Source organism: Suricata suricatta, chromosome 7 (genome assembly GCF_006229205.1).
Source record: "Suricata suricatta isolate VVHF042 chromosome 7, meerkat_22Aug2017_6uvM2_HiC, whole genome shotgun sequence".
In the NCBI taxonomy this organism is placed as follows: Eukaryota; Metazoa; Chordata; class Mammalia; order Carnivora; family Herpestidae; genus Suricata; species Suricata suricatta.
The window spans coordinates 47,540,724-47,566,387 of NC_043706.1; the positions used below are offsets into that span (position 1 = coordinate 47,540,724).

The following is a 25,664-nucleotide window of genomic DNA, read 5'->3' on the forward strand; positions in this document are numbered from 1 at the left end:
TGCTGCCTCAAACCAGGCAAGATAAAACATAAATCATTGCATTAAAACCTCTAACAAGTCTATCTGCTTTTTGAAATGACTGGGAGATGAAAGCGAGGAGTCTCATTTAAGAAGGCCCAGCGGATCAGTTCTGCATTTATATAGCTGTTATCAAAAGCAATTCATTTGGAGATCAAATAGACTGACAGATAGGACAAGCAGGGATCACCACTGCCTTCGGGCAGCCCAAAGCCGGGACGGCTCCCCAGCACCATCACTAATATTGAGTCTAGTCAGTGCTCCTGTTTATTACCCTCCCGTCCTCAGCCAGCTGCACGGTATTGCATGCTTCTTCCACTCCTTCCTAGAAGGGAAACTGTAGGGAGAGGAGTAGTAAGAATAATGTTCCTCCAGTGGGTTTGGTCTAAAGACCTCTGCTATACCGTGATGAGCAGACTATGTTCACCCAAATTATGGACAAGGGTGATGACGGTGAAGAAGAAGAATAGTGAAAACTAAGAGGGGCTTGCCAAGGGGCTTTGGGCCCCATGATCTCTTCATGGTTTGCATGTTTCCTATAACTTTTCCAGGTGGCAAATTATGCTTTTTCCACAGTAGGGCAAGAGGGAAACATGTAGCATAAAGTAAATTTGAACAAGTAGGCAGACCTTTTCAAGGTTAGCGGAGGAGGGATCTATTTATCACTGCGAGGCTGCGGTCTCTAGTCTTAAATAAAACTTACTGTTTTGTTTTGTTTTTTAATCTCATTAAGAGGTAACATATGGGGCATCTGGGTGGCTCAATCAGTTCAGTGTCTGACTTCGGCTCAGATCATGATCTCACAGTTCGTGGGTTTGAGCCCTGTGTCGGGCTCTGTACTGACAGCTCGGAGCCTGGAGCCTGCTTTGGATTCTGTGTCTCCCTCTCTCTCTGCCCCTCCCTCATGTGTTCCCTCTCTCTGCCTCTCTCTCAAAATAATAAAAATTAAAAGAAAAAGGCAACATGTTCATTGTTGAAAGTCTGAATGAAACAAAAATAGAAAAGGAAAACAAATTTTCAAAGATAACTCCTGTTAACGCATACAAACATATATATGAGGGCATAAATTCAGATGTACAAATTTATGTGAGATTCTAATCTATTTGCATGCTATATGGTTGACTTTACATATAAGAATTTTTATGCAATTACTATTTGAAAACATAGTTTTTATAAATCAAAATCTTTATGTGGATATACCAATGTTGATTTAATTGTATCTCTTTTGTCAATAGTTTAGTGAATTGGTGTTGTTTTGGCATATGAGTATAGTGTATATTTTGTCCATATATTTTTTCATTATTTAGTGAAATTTTTATTTTTTAATCATTTATACAAAGTATATGTACATTTTAAAGTTTTTTGATAATAATCATATTTGCCTTCTATAAAGTTTCTACCAACTGATAGCCACACTGGGAATGCATGGGTATGCTAATTAGGCTGTATTTTTGCCAAATGAAGAGTGCTTCTGGGACATCTGGGTGGCTCAGTCATCTATCGGACTTTGGCTCAGGTTACGATCTCATGATTCCTGTGTCTGTTCGAGCCCAGCAGCGAGTTCTGTGTTAACAGTTCAGAGCCTGGAGCCAGCTTCGGATTCTGTGTCTCCCACTCTCTCTGCTCCTATCTCACTCATGCTCCCTCTCCCTCCCTCCCTCTCTCAAAAATAAATAAGCATTAAAAAAAAAAAAGTGCTCCCATATACTGAGGATTATAATTCTTTTAAATGTTTGCTAAATGGATGGGTGAAATGTGGATTACTTTGTTATAATTTGCATTATTATTGAAATGAATCTTTTCACATGATTATTTGTTTATATTTTTTCTATTGTATGTAGTATGTTTCCTAGGTTTTTTAAACATACATATTTAATATAATTTATTGTTAAATTGGCTTCCCTTCAATGCCCATCATCCACTTTCCCCTCTCCCTCATTTCCCATCAATCCTGAGTTTGCTCTCTGTATTTGAGAGTCTCTTATGGTTTGCCTCCCTCCCTCTCTGTTTGTAACTTTTCCCCCCATTCCCTTCCCCCATGGTCTTCTGTTAAGTTTCTCAACATCCACATATGAATGAAAACATATGGATCTTTCTCTGACTGACTTATTTCACTTAGCATAATACCCTCTAGTTCCATCCACCTTGCTGCAAATGGCAGGATTTCATTCTTTCTCATTGCCAAGTACTATTCCATTGTATATATAAACCACATCTTCTTTATCCATTCATCAGTTGATGGACATTTAGGCTCTTTCCATGATTTGGCTATTGTTGAAAGCACTGCTATAAACATTGGGGTATAGGTGTCCCTATGCATCAGCACTTCTGTATCCCTTGGGTAAATTCCTAACAGTGCTATTGCTGGGTCATAGGGAAGGTCTGTTTTTAATATTTTGAGGATATTCCACACAGTTTTCCAGAGCAGCTGTACCAGTTTGCATTCCCACCAAAAAGTTACTGTTTCTCCACATCCTCACCAGTATTTATAGTTTGCTGATTTGTTCATTTTAGCCACTCTGACTGGGGTGAGGTGGTATCTCATTGTGGCTTTAATTTGTATTTCCCTGATGATGAGTGATGTTGAACATCTTTTCATGTGTCTGTTGGCCATCTGGATGTCTTCTTTGGAGAAGTGTCTGTTCATGTCTTCTGCCCATTTCTTCACTGGATTGTTTGTTTTTTGGGTATTGAGTTTGGTGAGCTCTGTATAAATTTTGGATACTAGCTGTTTATTTGATATGTCATTTGAAAAAGTCTTTTCCCATTCTGTCAGTTGCCTTTTAGTTGGTTGTTTCCTTTGCAGTGCAGAAGCTTTTACCTTGATGAGGTCCCAATAGTTCACTTTGGTTTTAATTCCCTTGCCTTAGGAGAGTAGTTGAGTAAGAAATTGCTGTGGCAATTAAAAGAGAGGTTGTTGCCTGTTTTCTCTTCTAGGGTTTTGACCATTTTCTTCTCACATTCAGATCTTTCATCCATTTGGAGTTTATTTTTGTGTATGGTGTAAGAAAGTGATCTAGTTTCATTCTTCTGCATGTTGTTGTTTAGTTCTCCCAGGACCATTTATTAAAGAGACTATATTTTTACATTGGATACTCTTTATTGTTTTGTTGAAGACTAGTTGGCCATACACCTATGGGTCCATTTCTTTGTTCTCTATTCTATTCCATTGGCTTAGATGTCTGTTTTTGTGGCAATACCATACTGTCTTGATCATTACAGCTTTGTAGTAGAGGCTAAAGTCTGGGGTTGTGATGCCTCCCATTTTGGTTTTCTTCTTCAATGTAATTTGGCTATTCGGGGTCTTTAGTGGTTCCATACAAATTTTAGGGTTGTTTATTGTAGCTTTGAGAAGAATACTGGTGCAATTTTGATTGGGTTGCATTGAATGCGTAGATTGTTTTGGGTAGTATTAACATTTTAACAATATTTATTCCTACAATCCATGAGCATGGAATGTTTTTCCATTTCTTTATGTCTTCTTCAATTTCCTTCATAAGTTTCCTATAGTTTTCAGCATACAGATCTTTTACATCTTTGGTTAGGTTTATTCCTAGGTATTTTATGGTTGTTGGTGGAATTGAGAATGGGATCAGTTTCTTGATTTCTCTTTCTGTTGCTTACTTATTGGTGTATAAAAATGTAACCAATTTCTGTACAGTGATTTTGTACCCTGCGACTATGCAGAATTCATGTAATAATTCTAGCAGACTTTTGGTGGAGTCTGTAGGGTTTTCCAAGTAGAGTATCATGTCTGTGAAAAGTGAAGGTTTGACTTCTTCTTGGCCAATTTTTTTAAATGTTTTATTTAGTTTTGATACAGAGAGAGACAGAGCATGAGATGGGGAGGGGCAGAGAGAGAGGGAGACACAGCATCAGAAGCAGGCTCCAGGCTCTGAGCCATCAGCCCGGAGCCCGACGTGGGGTTCAAACCCACAAATGCGAGATCATGACCTGAGCCGAAGTCAGAGATTTAACCAACTGAGCCACCCAGGCGCCCCTTCTTGGCCAATTTTGATGCCTTTTCATTTTGTTGTCTGATTGCTGAGGCTAGGACTTGCAACAGTATGTTAAGCAACAGTGGACATCCCTGTCGTGTTCTTGATCTAGGGGGAAAGCTCTCAGTTTTTCCCCATTGAGGATATTAGCTGTGGGATTTTCACAAATGGCTTTTATGATATTTAATTATGTTCCTTCTATACTGATGTTCTTGAGGGTTTTTATTAAGAAAGGATACTGAATTTTGTCAAATGTTTTTCTGCATCTATTGACAGGATCATATGGTTCTTATCCTTTCTTTTTTTAGTGTGATGTATCACATTGATTGATTTGCGAATATTGAACCAGCCCTGCAGCCCAGGAATGAATCCCACTTGATCATGATGAATAATTCTTTTTATGCAGTTCAATTGGCTGGTATCTTGATGAGAATTTTTACATCCATGTTCATCAGGGATATTGGCCTAGAGTTCTCCTTTTTTGGTCAGGTTTGAGAATCAGAGTAATGCTGGCTTCATAGGATGAGTCAGAAAGTTCCTTCCATTTTTATTTTTTAGACCAGCTTGAGAAGGATAGGTATTAACTCTGCTTTAAGTGTCTAGTAGAATTCCCCTAGGAAGCCATCTGGGAGATTTTTAATAACTGATTCAATTTCTTGATTAGTTATGTGCCTGTTCAAATTTTCTATTTCTTCCCAGTTGAGTTTTGGTAGTGTGTAGGTGTTTAGGAATTTGTCCATTTCTTCTAGTTTGTCCAGTTTGTTGGCATGTAATTTTTCATAGTATTCCTTGATAATTGCTTGTATTTCTGAGGGATTGGTTGTAATAAATCAATTTCCATTAGTGATTTTACCTGTTTGGGTGCTCTTTCTTTTCTTTTTGAGAAGCCTGACTAGAGGTTTATCAATTTTGTTCATTTTTTCAGAAAACAACTCTTAGTTTCATTGATCTGTTCTATTTTTTGGATTCTATAATGTTTATTTCTGCTCTGATCTTCATTATTTCTCCTCTTCTGCTGGATTTGGGGATATATGATGTTCTTCTTCTAGTTCCTTTAGGTATGCTGTTAGATTTTGTATTTGAAAATTTTCTTTTTGTTTCTTGGGATAGGCCCGGATTGCACTGTAGTTTCCTCTTAGGACTGCCTTTGCTGAATCCCAAAGGGTTTGGATTGTTTTGTTTTCATTTGTTTCCATATATTTTTTAATTTCTTCTCTAATTCGCTGGTTGACTCATTTGTTCTTTAGTAGGATGTTCTTTAACCTCCATGCATTTAGAGGTTTTTCCAAACGTTTTCCTGTGATTGATTTCAAGTTTCATAGCATTGTGATCTGAAAGTGCATGGTATGATCTCAGTTCTTTAATATTTATTGAGGACTGTTTTGTGACCCAGTATGTGATCCATGGGCACTTGAAAAGAAAGTATGTTTTATTGCTTTGGGATGAAAACTTCTAAATATATCAGTCAAGTCCATCTGGCCTAGTGTATCTTTCAGGGCCATTGTTTCGCTGGTAATTTTCTGTCTAGATGAACTATCCACTGCTGTAAGTGGAGTATTAAAATTCCCTGCAATTAGCACATTCTTACCAATAAGAGTGCTTATGTTTGTGATTGTTTTATATATTTGGGTGCTCCTGAATTTGGTGCATAGACATCTATAACTGTTAGCTCTTCCTAATGGATAGAGCCTGTAATTATTATATAATGCCCTTCTGCATCTCTTGTTACATTCTTTAATTTAAAGTCTAGTTTGTCTGATATAAGTATGGTTACTCCAGCTTTCTTTTGACTTTCAGTACCATGATAGATAGTTCTCCATCCTCTCACTTTCAATCTGAAGGTGTCCTCAGGTCTAAAATGGGTCTCTTTTAGAAAGCAAATAAATGTGTTTTTTTTTTTATTCATTCTGATACCCTATGTCTTTTGATTGGAGCATTTAGTCCATTTACATTCAGTGTTACTATTGAAAGATATGGGTTTAGAGTCATTGTGTTCTCTGTAGGTTTCATGCTTATAGTGATGTCTCTGGTTCTTTTTGGTCTTTGTAACTCTCAGAGTCCCCCTTAGGATCTCTTGTATGGCTTGTTTAATGGTGATGAATTCATTCAGTTTTTGTTTGTTTGGAAAAACCTTTCCCTCTTCTATTCTGAATGACAGCCTTGCTGGATAAAGGATTCTTGGCTGCATATTTTTCCTGTTCATCACATTGAAGATTTCCTGCCATTCCTGTCTGGCTTGCCAGGTTTCAGTAGATAGGTATACACATAAGGGTAGTAGCAGACCTTTCTATTTTAAGGCCTGTTTACTCCCAGCTGCTTTCATAATTCTCTCTTTATCCTTGTATTTTGCCAGCTTCAGTGTGAAGTGTCATATAGAAGATTGATTCAAGTTACGTCTGAAGGGAGTTCTCTGTGCCTATTGGATTTCAGTGTTTGCTTCCTTCCCCAGATTGGGGATATTCTCAGCTATGATTTGTTCAAGTACCCCTTCAGCCCTCTCTCTCTCTTCTTCTTCTCCTGAAATTCCTATGATATGGATATTGTTGTTTGATTGAATCACTTAGTTCTCTAATTCTATCCTTGTGACCCATAATTTTTTTTCTTTTTCTTCAGCTTCCTCTTTTTCTATAATTTTATCTTCTAATTCACCTTTTCTACCCTCTGCCTGCCTACATTTTGCATCTCATTTATAGCATTTTTTAATTCATCATGAATATATTTTAGTTCCTTGATCTCTGCAGCAATAGATTCTCTGCTATCTTCTATGCTGTTTTCAAGCCCAGGAATTAATCTTATGACAATTATTCTAAATTCCTCTTATATTGTGTATATCTGTTTTGATCAATTCTTTAGCTGTTATTTCTTCCCGAAATTTCTTTTGAGAATTTTTCAGTTTCATCAATTTGGCTAGTTTACATTCCCTCAAATGTTTTAAAAGCTTGTTATGTTCTCTGTACCTATGAATACTGCTATATTAAAAGTGGGCTTATAAACTTTCCAGGGCCTGTCCCTTCATGAGGTGGTTTTTTTTGGGGGGGGGGGAGAGTGTTACTTGCTCTCTATTATTGTGTCTTTGGTTATTTTGTTTCCCTATGCATAGTGATGTTTTGGACCCTCCACCAGGTATGCTTTGATTTGTTCCTCAAAGTATCCCTAGAAAGGAAAACAGAGAAGGAGAAGAGGGGAGGGATGGAGAGGGGACCAATAGCATAAAACCAGAAAAACCCACAAGTAAGGAACAGAATGGAAGCGGTGCTGATGGAAGAGCACATACAAAGAGAGAAATGACAGGGGTGGGGAAAAGGAAAAAATTAACTGACCAAGCAGAGAGAGTAAACAGTGTAGTCCAGAGAAAGAGGAAGGAAAATAAAGAAAGAGTTGGGGAAAAAGAAAAGAAGATAAAGTTGCCCAGACAGAGAAATTATATGGCCCACTGTGGGCCCCCCGGTCTGATCCCTGAGACCCTGCCTTGGTGGTGGTGGGGGAAAAAATGGAGACACCCCAGTCTCTCCTCAATGGAACTGGTGTCCCAGATCACTCTGTTGGAACTGTCCTCCCTGTGCCACGAGTGCAGATGAGGTGGTCTGTCTTGCTCTGCAGACTCCTCTGCCCCTGTGCTTGGTTGGGATTGAAACTCCTGCTCCGTGTATGCCAGTACTGGGGAAGCACAGCTCCACAGCCTGCTAGGTGGTTCCCAGATGAGCTTTGTCCTGTCCCACAGCACTCCAGGGAGAGGGCTGCTTTCTGCTACTGTGAACTGTGCCCCTGATCTAGGCACCAGGCCCAGGGCTCTCTCCCTTCATCCCCAGGTATGCTAATCGGGCCCCTGTGGCCTGTCAGGTTGTCCCAGTATATACCTGGAAGTGACTCAGTCTCTTTTCCTCCCAGACTCCTGGAGTTCAAAGTCCTTTGCTTCAACCCTTCTTTGTTTGAGAGATGCAGGAAGTTCAGATCCCCCTACTTCTCCGCCTTGGTGGCCACTCCCCAGTCTATGTTTGCTAGTTTTGAGGGGAGTTGGCCATGCTTATTTTTCCCTAAAAAATTTTAAAAGGTCTTTAATTATTAAGTTTTATATGTTACAAAGAGTTTTATCCAGTGAACAGAGCTTTGAGGTACCATTAAATTAAAACCCAAATTGAATGTGATAATATGATAGATACAGGATTGACTTTAAGCCATCATAGCTCTACCGTGGTTACTAAAGCATCATGTGATTGTATAAACCTTAGGTTTTAAAACAGTTCTTACATATAAATTATATGTAAAGCACTTTTTGGGTAAAGTGCTTGTTTTGTAATATTTAAGGATAGACTAAAGGAGAAAAAATTGGGGCACCTGGGTGGCTCAGTCGGTTAAGCCTCCAACTTCGGCTCAGGTCAGATCTCACGTTCGTGGGTTTGAGCCCCGCGTCAGGCTCTGTGCTGACAGCTAGCTCAGAGCCTGGAGCCTGTTTGTGGTTCTGTGTCTCCTTCTCTCTCTGCCCCTCCCCCTCTCATGCTCTGTCTCTGTCTGTATCAAAAATAAATAAAATGTTAAAAAAATTTTTTTAAAAAAAGGAGAAAAAATTATTAGACTGTCCATCCTAAATTTGTTTTACATTTGCAACTCCAATAATTTGGTGTAGAATATTCAAGAAAAAAAATATTAAACCAGTTAATGTGATTAAAGTGAACCAGTATAATTTTCCTTCTATAGGACTTCAGTTATCAATCAGTATTTACTGAGCATGTACTCTACTTCTGATGGCCTAGGAGAATCATAAACATTTAGAAATATTTATTTATAAATATGTGAAAAGCACATATAGTGCCATATGTCTGATTTAAGGAAACAAATTTTTCTATACTCATTCATCCAACATTTACATCCACTCTACTATTGAGTCAATATATTAGGACAATGACTTCTACTATATTTGGAATGGTGAAGAATTCAGTGATATAGGAGATGTGGTCCTTGTTGGGTAAACAAACATTCTATAAAAAGCCATCATTCACTCATCACATAGGCATGGCCTTGTACTGTAATGAAGGCAGCATAGGCAATCTCGGGCAAGGGAAAGCTCGCTGGCACATGAGAGACCAGAATTAGACCCTGCCTGGGCTCCAAAAAATAATATGGGACATAAACTGTAGAAGGAAAGGAAGGGGAAATTATAAAAAGATAAATATTTTTTCTTATAGATTTTTGGGCTTCAAAAATATACTCCTTTTGCTTCAAGATCCAATAGGCTCAACAACTTTCCCTTTGTGTCTCTGGTGCCTTTCTCAACCGCAGCAGCATGAGGGGACCTTGGAAACAGCTGGACACGTTCTATGACCTCTCCATTCTCCCTACCACAGGGACTGTGGAGCTATTTATACAGGTGGTTACCATAATGAAGGACTCCATCCTCAATTCCCAAACTATACACTTAGCTAAATGCAGGATTGTCATTACCATAGCTTTTCCTTCCTACGGAGACCACCTTACTCATACTCATAAACAACCATAGAGGTGGTGGCCACTCCAAAGCTATCCCCATCCTAATCCCTGGAACTTGTCAGTGTTACCTTACATAGCAAAATGACTTGTGTAAGTGATTAGGTTAATGATCCTGAAATGAGAAGACTACCCAGGTGGGCCCTAAATGTGATCACAAGAGTACTTAGACTATTGAATGCTGAAAATGAACTGAAGGTTGAAGGGAAAGGGGGAGGGGGAAAAGAGGTGGGGGTGATGGAGGAGGTCACTTGTGGGGAAGAGCACTGGGTGTTGTATGGAAATCAATTTGACAATAAAATATTTTAAAAAAAAAGTACTTAGGCAGCAGATCAGAAAAGCTGTAGGAGATGCAAATCAAGAAGTTGTGAAGTAAACATTGGAGATATGCTTTGAAGATACAGAAGGGGCCACAAGCCAAGGTATACAAGCAGTCACTAGGAGCTGAAAAAGGCTAGGAAACAGCTTCCCCCCTAGCAACTCCGGAAGGAACAGGGCTTGACTCCATTTTGATGTTAGCCCACTGAGAAGGATATCAGACTTCTGACTTCCACAACTTTAAGAAGTTGAATTTGTGTTGGTTTAAGGCACAAGGTTTGTGGTAATAGCAGAATTACAATACTAGCACATTATTTAAGGTACCTCTCCTAAAATAGCCTTCTCTAGTAACTGGAATTCCATCTTTGGATACAGTCTTTTAGGCTATGGCTTGAGAAATCTGTTAAAAATACTCTTAGGATATATGATATACTTAAATATCACAGCATTATGAAGTACAGTGTGAGTAATTCTATGAAACCATCTAGAAATTCAGGAAGAAACAGGTCACTGAGTAGGCTGTTTGATGGGAAGGATATAGAAGGGATAGGTACAGGCTTGAAACACATCTAAGTACTGAAGGTTTAGAGACTGAGATTGGAAGAAATAAAATAGTATAAAGATCAGGGCAAACTTAAAGCATACTTGTTAATAAGTCCCACAATTTTGCCTTAAGTTGGCCTTGCTTTCAGCCCTTTACACATATAATTTATACCCATTTCTAAAGCAAAATACTCTATTTTAATAGTGCACAAAAGTACTAAAAAGGAAGAACAGTTAAATCATATATATTTAATTAAGTAACCAAAGACTGTGGATTCTCAATACAATAATTCAAGTTAAAATTTCTACTTTACCATATACACTTACTTCTTGTGCACAGGGAACATGGCATTATTTTTAAAATTCTAAATGTAATACCTTCTATCTCAGGGGCCAGACCCCTGCCAGTTGAGAAATATTATAGCTTTTTTGGGAAGTGAATGCACTGTTTAGCCCAACACTTGATTTATGGTTTTTTATCTGAAATATGGAAATGCATCTGAGCTGTGTTCTATTTTATAAGTAGAGTCATTTTTTATGCAATATCAGTTCTTCTAGCACATTCCTAAGTATCTGAAAACCAAAATAAAATTCATTTATGTTGACTATAGCTATGTCATGAAGAATTTTTTTAATGCGTATTTTTGAGAAAGAAAGAGAACAGGGGAGAGGCAGGGTGAGAGGGAGACAGAAGGATCTGAAAAGCCCAATGTGGGGCTCGAACTCACTATTTGTGAGATCACAGCCTTAGCTAAAGTCAAATCCTTAACCATCTGAGCCACATAGGCACTGCAGGAAGAATGTTTCTAAACTTAACCACAGTCAAGGAAAGTAGAGGATAAGATGCCAGTTTCTTACATATCAATAGTCATGCCTGAGCTGTTACCTCACATATTTGAGAAACCTGAATGCTATCTGCCAAGTTTGAACAAATCAAGTTTACTTCCAGATACAGCTATAAGTGTAGTTAGCTCAAGACCATGTTACAAAAATATAGTCTACAATACTAATAATTTGTTACAGTATGAGAAATTACTATTTTATATGAATTTTAATGGTAACGTATTAGGGTGACAAACTCCTGCTATTTTGCCTGGGACTTTCTGAGGTGTCGGGGTCAGAACTGACGGTCCCACATCCAGGGAAACTCCTCAGACTGAGGTGGTCAGGACAAGGGCTTATACAGGTGGGAAACACACACATAGTCCCGAGAAACCGTTCTTCCAAAAATAGTTTATCCACTTGAGAGGAACAAATTCAAAGTAAATACATTAAATTATCTTCTTTTAAGATAGAGCAATATTTATACTTTTTATTTAAATTTATTAAATGGAAAATGCAAAAATAGAATGTATTTTAAGTAGTGGTGGTATTTTCAGCAGTTATCATTGGCTCAAAGTTAGTCGTATTTTTACTTCAATGAGCGATCAAAATGTGCTTTTTCATTTTTAAGCTAACCATACTTTTAAGCTCCAAATCAAGATTTTCTGTATACACAGTCGGACGTCACCTGTCAAAACTCCAGACAAGCTGGTAATTGTCCACATATTCACACCCAGAATGAAACATCTATATTTCTAATGCTATTTCAAGGCGGTGTATCAGATTTAAGATCTTTATTATCTCTGAGACAGGACAGCATGTAGATAAATGTGCTGATAGCCCAAGCTTTCCAAGAATGTCACCGTTTATTCTGCAGATATGCATCCTTGCGCAGCCACCGGACATGACACAGCTACATGTGGCGCTGCTTTCCCACTCCCCTACTCCTTCCCCTTTGCTCCCCAATTTTCTCTTTTCTGATCCCTCTTTCAAATATTCATTTGAAGATATACTTTTTACTGGGATTAAAACAGGGTTTGATTTAAAATTTTCACTCACCAAACAGAAAAATATTTTACTAGAAGGGAATGGTATTAAGGAGAAGTGATTTTCCATGTGCCCCGAGGGCTGGCATAGACAGGATTTGATTTGCTATGTTCAGCTGGAATCTGGATTGATACGCAGAGATGAGAGGGGGTGTTTAATAAAATTTACATTTCATTTTCTCACTCGACACCCATCTCCCGTCACTCAGGGAATTGATGGGAATGCCACAAATAACTTGTGTCAGAATCTAGTTGGGGAAACAGACTGGGAAATGAGAAAACAGAGGGAAAGAGAGAAAGGAACAATCTGGTTATCTGGTTTGTTTTCATCTTGTGGTTCCAGTGATGGGAACAAATGCATTGTGGCTGGAGGACTTGACAGCTGGCAGCCTTTACAAGGAAGGAGCCAGTGTGCCAGTGGGAAAGTGGGGAGGCATCTGGGGACCGACATGACCCAGCTGCCTGCAGCAGGCAACCATGCTGTTGGAGGGAGGATTCTATGGATGGGAAGGAGGAGTTTAAGTTCTAGAGGACTGGAAGCGATTTCTGTCAGCTGAAAAGAGATCAGGAGGTCTCCAATCTAAGCAAGAGAAGGGGACTAAGCGCCTCTTTTATTCCATGAAACCATAATGACTGTATCAGTTTTCTATTGCTGTATAACAAACTACCACAAATTTAGTCACTTAAAACAATACTCACAATAAACATCACTCAGTCTTAAAAAAGGAAATCCCTGCCATTTGCAACAACATGGATGGATCTGGAGAATACTCTCTCAGTGAAATAAGTCAGAGGAATAGTGTCTGACCTCACTTATCTGTGGAATCTAACATAGTCATACTCATAGAAGCAAAGAGTAGAATGGTGATTGCCAGAAGCTGGGAAGAAAGGGAAATGGGAAGTGATGATCAAAGTGTACAAAGTTTCCATTATGCAAGGTAAGTTCTAAAGATCTATTCAGTGTAGTACCTACAGCTAAAAATACCATGTTGCCTACTTCAACTTTTCTAAGAGGGTAGGTCTTATTAATTATTTGTGGTAAGAACACTTAACATAATAATAATAATAATAGGGTGGAAAGAAACTTTGGGATATGATGGATATTTCTATGGCCTCAATAGTGGCAATGGTTTCACAGGTGAATACTTATTTCCAGACTCATGGAGTTGTATACATTAAATAGCCATACAGCTTTATACATGTCAATTATACCTCAACAGGATGGTTCAGTTCAAAACCAAAAATATAACACCCATGTATTAACTCAGTCTGTAGGTCAAAAGACTAGGACAACTCAACTGAATTTTCTTCTTAGGGTCTCACAAGGCCAAAACCAAATGTTAGCCAGGCTGAACATTTATCTGGAGGTTTTGGGAAAGAATCAGCTTTCAAGCTCATTCAGGCTATTGGCAAAATTCATTTCCTTATGGTCATAGGACGTAGGTCCCTGTTTTTATACTAGTTGTGGGCCACTTTTAGCTTTCAGCAGCTACTTGGATCCTTTTCTTTGCCAGGTGATTTGCTCCACTATCAAAGCAGCAATCACACAAGACTCCTTTCCATGTTTGGAATATTTCTGACTCCCTTTTCAACCACCAGTCAGGGAAAACTTTTCTTAAAGAGTTCATGTGATTAGGTTAGGCCCTCCCAAATAAATTTCCGTATATTAAGGCCAACTGATTAGTAAGCTAATCAAAATGGCAATATCATAGGGGCACCCAAGTGGCTATATTGATTGGGTGTCTGAATCTTGATTTCAGCTCAGGTCATGATCTCATGGTTCATGAGATTGAACCCCCATGTCAGGGTCCCTGCTGGCAGTGCAGAGCCTACTTGGGATTTTCTTACTCTCCTCTCTCTCTGCTCACACTCTTTATCTTTCTGAAACTAAATAAGCTTAAAAAACTGCAATATCAATTCACCACTTAATTTAATCATGGGTGTGACCCTAGATAACTGAGAAAATGGAGGCCATCTTAAAACTCTGCCTCCCATATTGTCTAATGTGTAATTGATCCATGCTGCCAGCTCAGGGTAGACAGGAATGGTTGCTGAGATTAGCTGGTGATTTCTAAGAAGCCTAGAGATTCAGAAGTGTAGCAAGCAAGGCATTAAGTCAAAAGATATTTATAAATATCTTAATCTGTGTCTTTCCTAAGAAAAAACAAGACATAGAAGTTATTATCTTTTTGATCAATATAAAGTAATTATATCAACTCTAGTTTGGCACATTTCTTAGCACTAAGTCAAAGTGGTTCTTCTTTCACTAGAGTTGATGTGATAAGCAAAGGAAAAATATAAACAGCCTTTGGAAGCACTGGTGGAGGATTCAGGGCTATTTGGGCAGAAGATTCAGTGTTGGGTAGTCAGTGGCCTAGAGGAGTGGGCATGGTATGTGATAAAAACATTATTTAAAAAAGGACGTGCCTATTTATTTTTGAAAGAGGCAGAGAGAGGGAGAGAGACACAGAATCTGAAGCAGGCTCTAGGCTCTGAGCTGTCAGCTGAGAGTCCAAAACAGGGCTCGAACCCACAAACCACAAGGTAATAACCTGAGCCAAAGTCAGCGCTTAACCGACTGAGCCACCCAGGCCCCCCTGGTAGCATAGCCTCTTGACCTCATGGACTTCCTGCCTATATGGAAGAAGGCATCTATGGGTGAGGGAGAGTCAAAGTGGAGCTCTCTAGAGCACAGAGCCTGGGGAAACTTCTTCACTGACTCTAAAGGCAGTGTTGGCTGGAGTGCCATATATCTTTGATCCATGCTCTATTTGACACATAAAGAAATAAGAATATTTGGAGTTCACTTGCTTCATGATCTTCCATTATATTTATAAAATGGAATGTATATAATTTATATAACTACATGTCAGAGTAGGAAAGTAGTATTTAACCATACTGTAAAAAAGCTCAACAGAGCACAATGATGAACTAATTGTAACACTTACTGATATTTATTCTAAGCAATTATTTTTTTCCCTAATGCCTAATTTCTTCATATATGGTGGGTATCCTTCCATCCAGCCCGGTCTAAGTTGAAATCATTTCTAACATGTTTTTAATATCATTTCATGTGTTTCAAATGGTTACTAATTATTCATTCAGGTTTTATTTCTTCAAATGCTCAACAGTATTAATTTATTCACTGACCAATCCATGTTATAGGGATAAGTAACTCTTCTGGTCCAATTTACATATGTTCCCCTACCTAAAATGTCATTAAAAAAAAATTTAAACCCTATCTATTTTCCTGAGTCTCACCTAAGTTTTCTTTCCCTGTGAAGCTTTCTTCCCTTATTTCAATTATTATTATCCTCTATTTTCAGTGTTATTGCAAGTAAACAAAAAGACTTAACCTATGGAGAGAACTTTCAAAGTGTTTAAAATAATGTAGAAAAAAGATCTTATGGTTTTCCAACCATTCTTAGATAGAACCAAAACTCAGATTGGTTTCTGATATCTCCTCAAAAACACAAAAGTCAGAAAGTACTGGAATGATAGTTCCACATTTTGCAAAGCAAAGGTTGTGATTCACATATTTTTATACTCAGCCAAATTGTCTTACATGTCTGAAAATCATTTCTAAGACAAATGGGTTCAGAAAAGATGCATCACACTTAGCCACATATTATTTCTCAATTCTGTAAGTAAAAAAAATGGGAAGACTCAACTGGATTTTTTTAGGGGCTCACAAGATTTTGGAACAAAAACCCAATTTTGAGCCTTCACTCTACTGCTTACTGAGAAGGTATGTTCAGTGACATAAGAGGGAATCAAGGAATGGAACCATCACAAAGGCCAAGGGAGAAAAGTGGTTCAAGAGAGAGGAAGAAAAAGGTTGGGTTAGATGCTCCAGAGATGTCACATAAGATCAAGATAAAGAATCATTCTTTAGAAATAACAATATGAAAGTCATTTGTGATTACCACAAGAGTAGTCCCTGTTTTGTGGATGGGTCAGAAAGCATCCTGGAGTGCCAGGTAGTATGAATGAAAACTCAGGAAGTAATGAAATGTGTGAACAAAACTCTCTTAAACAATTTTGCTGGAATAGGAGTAGAAAATGAGAAAGAGAACTGAAGGGTCCTAAAGAATCAAAGAATGTTTTCTTTTCCTTTACTGTTTTTTTTTTAAGTGGAGTCTACTTAACTATGTTGGATAGTCATGGGAATAATCCAGTAGATGGGGAGAGATTGAAGACATCCTTGGAAACAGAATGAAGATATGCAGAAAAGAATATTAATGAGAAAATTTGGTATTACTAGACTTCTAGCTTAAATTTGTAGCACTTCTAGAGTTGTATAAACTATAGATAAGCACATAGGATTATTTATTCATCCCCAAACTTAAGAAAATTTTGGAGCATCTTATTTCTCAGACCATACTTATGATTTGCAAATTAAAACCCACAGTCTTTCTATCACAAAACTGAATCTATGAGGGGCGCCTGGGTGGCTCAGTCGGTTAAGCCTCCAGCTTCGGCTCAGGTCAGATCTCACGTTCGTGGGTTCGAGCCCCGCGTCAGGCTCTGTGCTGACCGCTAGCTCAGAGCCTGGAGCCTGCTTCCAATTCTGTGTCTCCCTCTCTCTCTGCCCCTCCCCCTCTCATGCTCTGTCTCTCTCTGTATCAAAAATAAATAAAACATTTAAAAAATTTTTTTAAAAAAACAAAAAAAAACCCAAAACTGAATCTATGAAATCTGCCTAATAAGTATGCTTTGGTAGCTGCTTTCAAGAGTCAGCCCTTTGTGTTCAAGGTCTTAATGCCATGTAGTGTGGGTTTAGAATAAGTACTTACAGAGCTGGGCTGGAAGAAGTCCACAGTGGCACTGATTCAAGGGAGAAAAACATACTCTCCAGTGAGCACTTCTCAGTAGTATGGGCATTGTGTTGGGTCTACTCTTGACTTAGAGTAAACATTTGCCTCCCCACTGTTTCCTCCATATCTTATTGAGAAATGCCAAGTCCATACCCATACACAAATTTTCCTTCTAGGTTCCTCAATAGATGGGACCCTAGGTGGCAGGACTTAGGTATGACATTCCAGGGATATTCTGGTGAGAAAATAGATTTGTTAGTACTCTAACAACTATCCACCAAGGAACATTCCTAAACTGGAGGTTTTCTTTCCTTTTTCTTTCATTCCTCTTTGGTCTCTCTGGTCCATTCATCTTCCACTCTCTACTCTCTTTTCCTTCTCCTGTATATATGTCTCCCATCCAGAACTAAATGTATTTTCTATAAGCAAGTTCTACTCTTGGATGAAAATGAAAAAGTTGCAGGAAATATTTTTAAAATTTATTTTACTAGTAACAGGCCTTATAAAAACAATGAAATACAAAAAGATATAAAATTTGAAGTGAAAATCTACCCATATTCCTGCTCCATTCCCTAAAGATAACTATTTTTTTCCAAAACTTTGTTGCTTTTCTTTCAATAATTTTTCTATACATAAACAAACTAGAGGTAAAAGCAAAATAAATACACACATTGTTTTGCAATTTGCTTTGTTTTTTTAGCCTAATAGTATAGCTTGAATAATTTTATACATCAGCTCTTCTACTGCATAGATGTGTCATTAAGTTGAGGAAATTTTAGAAGGAATCAGATATAGTCCAAACAAATTTTGAACTTTGCCTGGACCATTGCAAGGATTTGGTAACTGACTATTCCTTCATCTCTACAGTATAGAGACAAGTGGACATTTCCCACATTTTTTCAAAGGAAAATTGAGTCTCTTTGCCTTTATTACAGATACTAATATTGAAATAAAATATATGGTGATAATAATAAATGAATCATAATTTTGAGGCTGAAAAAAAAAACAATTCTTCAAAACCCAGTAAATGCTAGAGAGTCTTGAAAATGCATTAAATGACTCTTCTGGTCTAAGAAGAGACCAGATTGATGGTCTCTTCTTGAGTTGTTCCAAGCAAAGAACCTAGTCTTTTTTCATGAATAAATATAACAATGTTAGAAGAATATTTGTAAACATGCAAATCTCCATATTCTACCACTAAGGACTCATTTAATTTTATAAAATTAAAAATGGTTTATCCCTTTTAAAAGATTACAATCAGGAAATGTGATTCACCTCTCAAATATATCTGTAATTAATCACAGTCCATGACATAAGTTGAAATCAACTGTGTTCTACACCAAGTAGAGTAATTCCTTCTGCTTACAGCTCCTTCAGGATTGACACTGAATACATTATAAATTCTGAAAACAAAATATGGAATAAATGCATGAATTTCAAATGACAGAATTAATTAAAATCCTTTACTGTTATTGACATGTACGGTTTTATAGAAGCTTGGATGAATAATATTTGCATGTGATTCACATTCAATTTCCCCATACTCATTTTTGCATACAGTTTGCATACACTTCAATGTATAGTAATGCCATACATTTGGATTTAGACCAGATGGAAGGGAGCTATTGACTAATCTTTGAAAGGTCTGGGCCTCTTGGTTTTCAGCAACTTCATTGGGCAACAGTATGGTTATATCTGCTGCAAGATACAACTGTGGTCAGATTGGCTGAGTCTGTCACTCTGAGAGACATGAAATTCTGTCTCTGGTACCTTCTCTGAACACAATCCCTAAAACTTCATAGATGGTGGAAACTACCCTCTCTTCATCCTTCCCTCTCAATTTTAACATCCAGAAATATTTCCAAATAGTTTTGAACTCTTTAGAATTTTAATTTGCTCATTATCTTGGGGGAAGAGAATCTACCATATATAATAAAACCAGAAATGGGAAGCAAGAAGAGATGCTTTGAAATAACAGAGGAACATGACACTTTTCAATTATTTATTTCAGTAAGGAGTAAGGCTTGTTGCTGCTGGGAAATATTTTTGGGGCCAGCCATGTTAATAGTCTGAATAGTTAGGGTTGGCTGATAGTGGTGCTTTATGTAACTAGCTCATCTCCAGACATAAATGAACCAAGAGCTAACTGTCCCATTTTCTGAGGAGAAAAAGAGGGCTGGCTTAATTATGGATTAGAGGATTCTAACTAGACGCTTAGGTTCCATGCCATATGCTAGAGCCCTGCAAGTTACTGTGGATATTTCTGGCTACTGTTCAGGCCCAAAGAGTCCATTTTCACCTCAGAGATTCTAAGCATTGTCAAAGGAGCCTTATGGTTATTCCTAAACAGAGGGATAGGATAAAACTTGCCTTCCAGAAATATTAGTCTTTTGGCACATGGAAGATTGGTAAGAAGCTAGTAAAGGTTGGGAGATGGGTAAAGGAGTAGAAATAACAGCTGGTAGCTGACTGGGATGGGTGAGATAGAACATAGAGTCTTGGTTGACTTCTAGATTTCTAGTCTGAGTACAGTGATGTTGTGTATTGTGTTAGAGCAAGTATGAAGATGAGGAGTAGGATTTAAGGCCATGTTAACTTCTTAGTGGCTGTGGGATAACCTAGTGGGATTTCTCAGTAGTCAGCTAACTATATGATATAGAGCTCAGGAAAGAAATCAGGGCTGGAATTTGTGGTGCTAAAAGAAGTCACCAGAATGAAAGAATGTGTAGACAAACCTACAGCAGTAATTCTAAGACTATAAGTTTAAAATTCTCAAGAGTCCTAATCTCTGAAATGCTGTTGTACAAAAAGATTAAAGATTTCTGATGACTCAATGTATCTACCACAGATTGCAAATACAAATTACTTCAGAGGTCAGAAAACTACAAAAAGAGGTTATAGCCAGGACTAAAGTAGAGAAGGCATAGTCTGCCTAAGCCCATCAGGTTAATTTTCCTCTGTTATGTTTTCAAACACTATTAGTCCCCAAACAAAACACAAAATGGACTTACCCTGCAGAAAGCCAGTTTGTACCTCCAGAGTAACTTTCTATAGACCAGGTTGCCCATCAATGCCCTTCTTAAACACAAATAGCTTGGATTCCAATTTCTTGGTGAACATCAATCTTGATACCTAATTATTCCTCCCTCAGAATCCAATACAGTGTCACCTTTTCTGGGCAGGTTTAAGGCTTGAAATGTATATAATACATCTAAATAGACAAAAGGCTGAGAATGTTCCAGACAACTGATGGTAAGGTCAAAGATACTTTCCCATTGATGCCTTGGAGATGATGGCTTTCTGCCAGTACCCCCTCTGGGATTAGTTTCAGGGCATCATTATTTAAAATTCTGCAATATAAAAGTATGTTTCCTTCCTCTGTTGTAATTCAAACATAGGACAGCCTCTGAATCTTTTAGAGATTGGAAAATCCTGTTTTATATTTTGGGAAAAGCTGAGAACAAGTTGTTTCTGGAAGTTCTCCCCTCAGCTATCTTTGCTTTACATCCTTGGAGCATAAAGCCTTTTGGATCCAGAGCCAAGGACACAATCAGGTTGCTTACAGTGCCCACTGATTTGAATACTCATGAGTCCTCTGTGAATGTATGAATTAGGTGAAATTGCCCTTATTGTCCTTCCCCAACTTGATAGGAGTTGACCCTCTGCTCTGGTCTTCACTAGAACATCTAGTATACAGCCTAGAGACACTACCCATGATATAATCTCTTTCCTCCTTCGTTGGGCAGCTGTATACATTATCTTCTCCAAAAATCAGTGCTCTGAAAAATGAGTTCACTAATAGTCTGCATGGGCACTTGGTTCTCTTTGGTCTCCGCAAATAGTTTTATTTTCCAGTTGTAAATTTGACCCAGCAACTAACAGAACTATTTTAAAATTATAACTTTGGTCCATGGACAATTCCCTTCTCCAAACTTACTGTTTTTATATCTCTGTCCTTAATTAAACTCTCAACAAAGCCCATAAGAATATCAATTATCGTGCACCTATCACAGCTGTTCCTGAATAGTTTCCTGGGGGACTGAATGAAGACAGAATGCCTGGGTAGCACCACAAGAGGCTTTCTTCTCTTGGGAAAGCCTCAAGCTGCCTCTTTCCTTGCCCAGCTGGTTCTGCCCCTGCAATTGCTGCCTCTCTTGTCTGAGGTCTGGGCAGAGCAGCAACCTCTGATCTTGGCCTGCCAGCTGGTATCTGACCAGCTGCTCTTGGGCCTCCCTCCAGTTCCCAGCCTCCTGCAGAGAAACCTGCTGAGCAGGAGAGTCTGGAGCACAGGTGTGCCCCTGGGATGGGACGCTGGTAAGACCTAGAGCAGGAGCAGCAGCCTCTTCTCGGAGGCCACCCTCTTTCTGGACAGCGTGGCGGCCAACCTTCCTTCTGGACAGGCCATTCAGTGATTGGTGGGGGAGCTGGTTCATTTCATCCATGATCACCTTCATCTTCATATCTGTGGGAGAAAAGAAGTAGGGGAAGACATGGATTTAGGTCTCAAATCAGTTGAGACCCATCACTTTATATATTAGCATTCCTGAAAAGATACAGTCGATTAAAGATTGAGTTGTATCAGCTTAGTGATTTCCAGATACCTTTAGAAATATATTTTTTCCTAAAACAAAACAAAACAAAACAAAACACTATAGTGGTGCCTGGGTGGTTCAATTAAGTGTCTGACTCTAGATTTTGGCTCAGGTCATGATCTCATGGTCATGGGATTGAGCCCCCACATTGCACTTCATGTTGTCAGCACAGACCCTGCTTAGGAAGATCTGTCTTTGCCCCTCCCCCACTCGTGTGCATATGCTGTCTCTTTCTTTCAAAACAAATATTTTTTTAAAACCCACTTTATCCCCTGCCCAATTTATAATTAATATTATTTAATAAAAATTTCATATAATTTCCCAAGAAAACACTTTTTATGATATAGATAAGTCAACAAGGATTTCTCCTTCTAAGTACAATGGCTTAAATCCAAATATCAGACCACAGGCCTTACTAAGCAGGCCAACTCATATACGTATTAAGAAATTTGAGCTCTAAAAGCCAGTCTTACCTAACACTGTGGTTTTTACAACAAATTCACAATCTGAATACCTTTGATTTTTTTAAAACATGAATATAAACATGTAGAGATAATATAGACACATCAATAAACATGTATCCATATGAGTGTGTACATATATGGTTATATAATAGTGAAGGGAGAGAGGAAACACTAGACTAGAGTCCAAAAATCAGGGTTTAAGTCTCCCTTCCCTGCTAGCTGGCTCTGTGACTTTAACCATGTCTCAGCCTCTCTGGAGCTCAGTTGTAGAATTTCATATTACTCTCATGTGCTACTTAGCAATTTGCTAAAATGTATTTCATTTTAGCAGTCTTGTTTTAATTATAGTTTTATTCCCTTGACATTTGTATTTTTCTTCCTATTCAGCAGAATTAATCTTGTACTCTTCGGAGCTAAAAATTGGTACTAGCCATGGTAACAGATGATCTGGGAACTTTTGCCCTAATCTGTCCCAATTCTTTGAAGGATGTATTATATAAACAATAACACTTCTAGCCTTTAAGATGTGATCATGCCACATGTAAATGAACATGTCTACCATATTGCTTGGAGAATAAGTAAATAATGATGAACTAGAACTAGATAGAGTTAAATACAATTAGATAAAATCTACTAAAACAATTGTTTATGGTATTAAATATATGAGAGGTGGCCTCTAGACGTGATATAGCAAAGCAGCTAAGAATACATGCTTAGAATCCAACAAATGTGGTTAGATTTGCTGTTTGGTCCCTTACTTGCCGAATACATATGCAGACTGTACTTACCCTCTGTGTGCCTCAGTTTCCTTATCTGTAAAAACAGCTGAATTGATAGTATCTACCTCATAGGATTGTTTGAAGGTTAAATAAGATGAATCATGTTAAGCACTACCCAGAATCTGTGACACAGTAAAGATTAGATAAATAATAATCAATATAATTCAAATTGCTAATGCTCAGATAGTACTCATCCCTGCCAGGCACTGTTCTTAAAGCTTTACATCCATTCACTCACCGAATCCTGACAGCCACCCCATGAGGCTAGTCCCATTATTGTCCTAATTTTAGAGATTGAAAAACAAAGGTACAGAGGGTTAATTTACTTGCTCTAAGTCACAAAGCCTCCAAGTGAGGACAGGAAATTCAAACTTAGCTAGCCTGGTCTTTGCCATCTAATATAATTACTTAATACGATTCCATACACATCTTTTTTGACTTTATGTATGGTTTACCTTAAGAAAATGTAGCCTAAATTAATAGCCTTGTGAATATCTTATCTCACACAAATGGATACATTATACAAATACACCTTAAAATAAGCAAACATGCACCATCAACAAGAGAGACCCCAGATGTCTAACTTAGGTCTTTTTTTCCACGTTTGCCTATATTTTGTATATACATTCCATTCTCACCCCTTTTCTAAAATGCCAGCTCTAGATTTGTGTTTATTTGCCAAATATTTTGGTTGCTGAAGGTTTGAAACATTTTCATTCTGAAGTTTCAAAATTGCCTCAGATTCAATATCTCAAAAGAATGAACGTGTCAAATTCTTCTCAAATTCTACTCCTGTATTTCTTTAGCCCTTTTTCATTCATGCAGTACCTTTTTAGATGCTCCAACTAGATTGTAGGAGGAATCATTCTGAGCCTCCAGAGATTCTTCATTGGAGAACTCATCTGTTTTCTCATCGGTTTATTTGTTCGTTTGTTCATTCATTTATTCATTCATTATTTTCTGAGCACCTGCTATATGGTAGGTCTAGAAATACAGCAGTGAACAAGAAATAGTCCTAATACCTTGGAGTTTATACTCTATTAGTGGGGACAGACATAAACCAGAAAATTCATGGAGCCTGTACTAGGTCCTATGAAAACAAAGCCCCTGAGAACTTCTCCCCTGGTCTCCAGGGGCTCAAAGAAACAGGCCTCTAAAACTGTTTAAAGTGAGAGCCAAATAATAAAGTATGTATAGCAGGTATAAGTAAAACACAAAAGAAGAATTACTTCATCACGTCTGAAGAGTTAGGAAGACTTTACAAAGGAGATAACTTGGTTTTGAGGGATAATATGGTGGGAAGACATTCCAATATACAGTATGGCATATGCAAAGGCAGGGGACCAGAGACAAACAAGATGTGTTGAGGACTCTGAAAATAGCTTTGGACACTGAGAACTGAGGTTATTTCTATATATATAGATGTGGATGTAGCTGTGGGGTGGGGAGTGTTAAAGAAAGTTAATACTTTATAGAGGCTATATATAAAAGGTTTTGAAAACTCTACTAAGGAGTCTGGATTTATTTCATAGATGGGGAGGTGATTTTGGAATAGGGGAGTGACATCTTAATTTCATCTTGGGAAGAACAGGCTTTGTATGATGAAGAAAATGAGCTGTGAAAGAGGTCAATTGAAAGGCTACTGAAATAGTCTGAGCAAGACATAATAAAGAACAGTAGGCCAGAGTCAAATATGTTGAAGAGCTGAATAGACAGATTCTGAGTATAACAGTGGTAGGGAAGGAAAGGCTAGTATTTATTGCACATCTAGGTCAAGGACTTTAGAACTATCTCCACTTATAGGTGAGAGGTTAGAAGACAGAAGAGATCTTATAATCTAGGTAAAGCAAAACAAGTGTATATCTATTGCATCAGAAGAAAATACAAAACATATTTAGGTACACGAAGATAAACTAATTGAAAATGAAAATATTCCTCTCATCTGTATTAATACTGGTGTCTATCCAGCTTCCTGGTGGTTGGAGGGGCGAATGAATTTTTCTTGAATGAATACTACAAACCCAAGGATGTGAATATATTTTACATTTCCCCAAGAAATTATAGCCTTCTTGAAAACATGGGCTTGCTCTTACTTTGCTTTCATCTCTTATAGAAGCTATCTCATTGATAACTAAATACTGATATTAGTTTCCTTTTCTTTTAAAAGAAATGTTCAAGAAAGTGGGAACCTTTTTCAGACGAGGTATCTGTAAAGTCATGTCACAGTAACAAAGGCCCTAATTTCATATTCTCTCTGGTGCTCCCTGTATGTGTGTGTGTGTGTGTGTGTGTGTGTGTGTGTATGTGTATGCGTGTGTATGTGCGTGCACGTGTGTACTCTCACACATGTGCTCAGGGCAGGTGGTAAGATTTCAAGTTTTGTAATTGGACAAACTATTGAACCTATGTCTGGGTTTAGTAGAAAAAGTAATTGAATCTTTTAATTGCAGTTTAGTAATATGGGATAATTTGGTCTGCTATCTCATAAATCTGTCATGAAAGCATATGAGTTACAACCTGTTTTGGCACCTTGTAAACTATGAGAGGGACCCTATAAAGCTCAGCTTTTCTGTTGTGGTTATTATTGTGATGATGATAATGAAGGTGATGAGTATGCTTTTTGAAAACAATGCTTGTAATGTTTAAACTAGTATGTACATTAAATTTCCATGAAATATTCATATGGATGATTCTTTTGTTTCTTCCTCAAATCATCCTTGTCATCATCATCATTATCATCTTTTCTGACTTTGACACCTTAAAGTCCATATAGCTGAGTGTTCAAG

At 37.9% G+C, this 25,664-nt stretch overlaps 1 protein-coding gene across 1 annotated transcript in view; it reads right to left on the reverse strand.

Moving 5' to 3' along the window:
* Positions 1-20,867: 20,867 nt before the first annotated feature.
* The window catches only part of PKHD1 (PKHD1 ciliary IPT domain containing fibrocystin/polyductin), a 466,767-nt gene continuing 461,970 nt past the window's right edge, over positions 20,868-25,664 (reverse strand). The window contains exon 66 of the mRNA XM_029945445.1: positions 20,868-21,505. Coding sequence (XP_029801305.1) covers positions 21,051-21,505 — 455 coding nt within the window. The 3' untranslated portion in view covers positions 20,868-21,050. The remainder of the gene's footprint in view (positions 21,506-25,664) is intronic.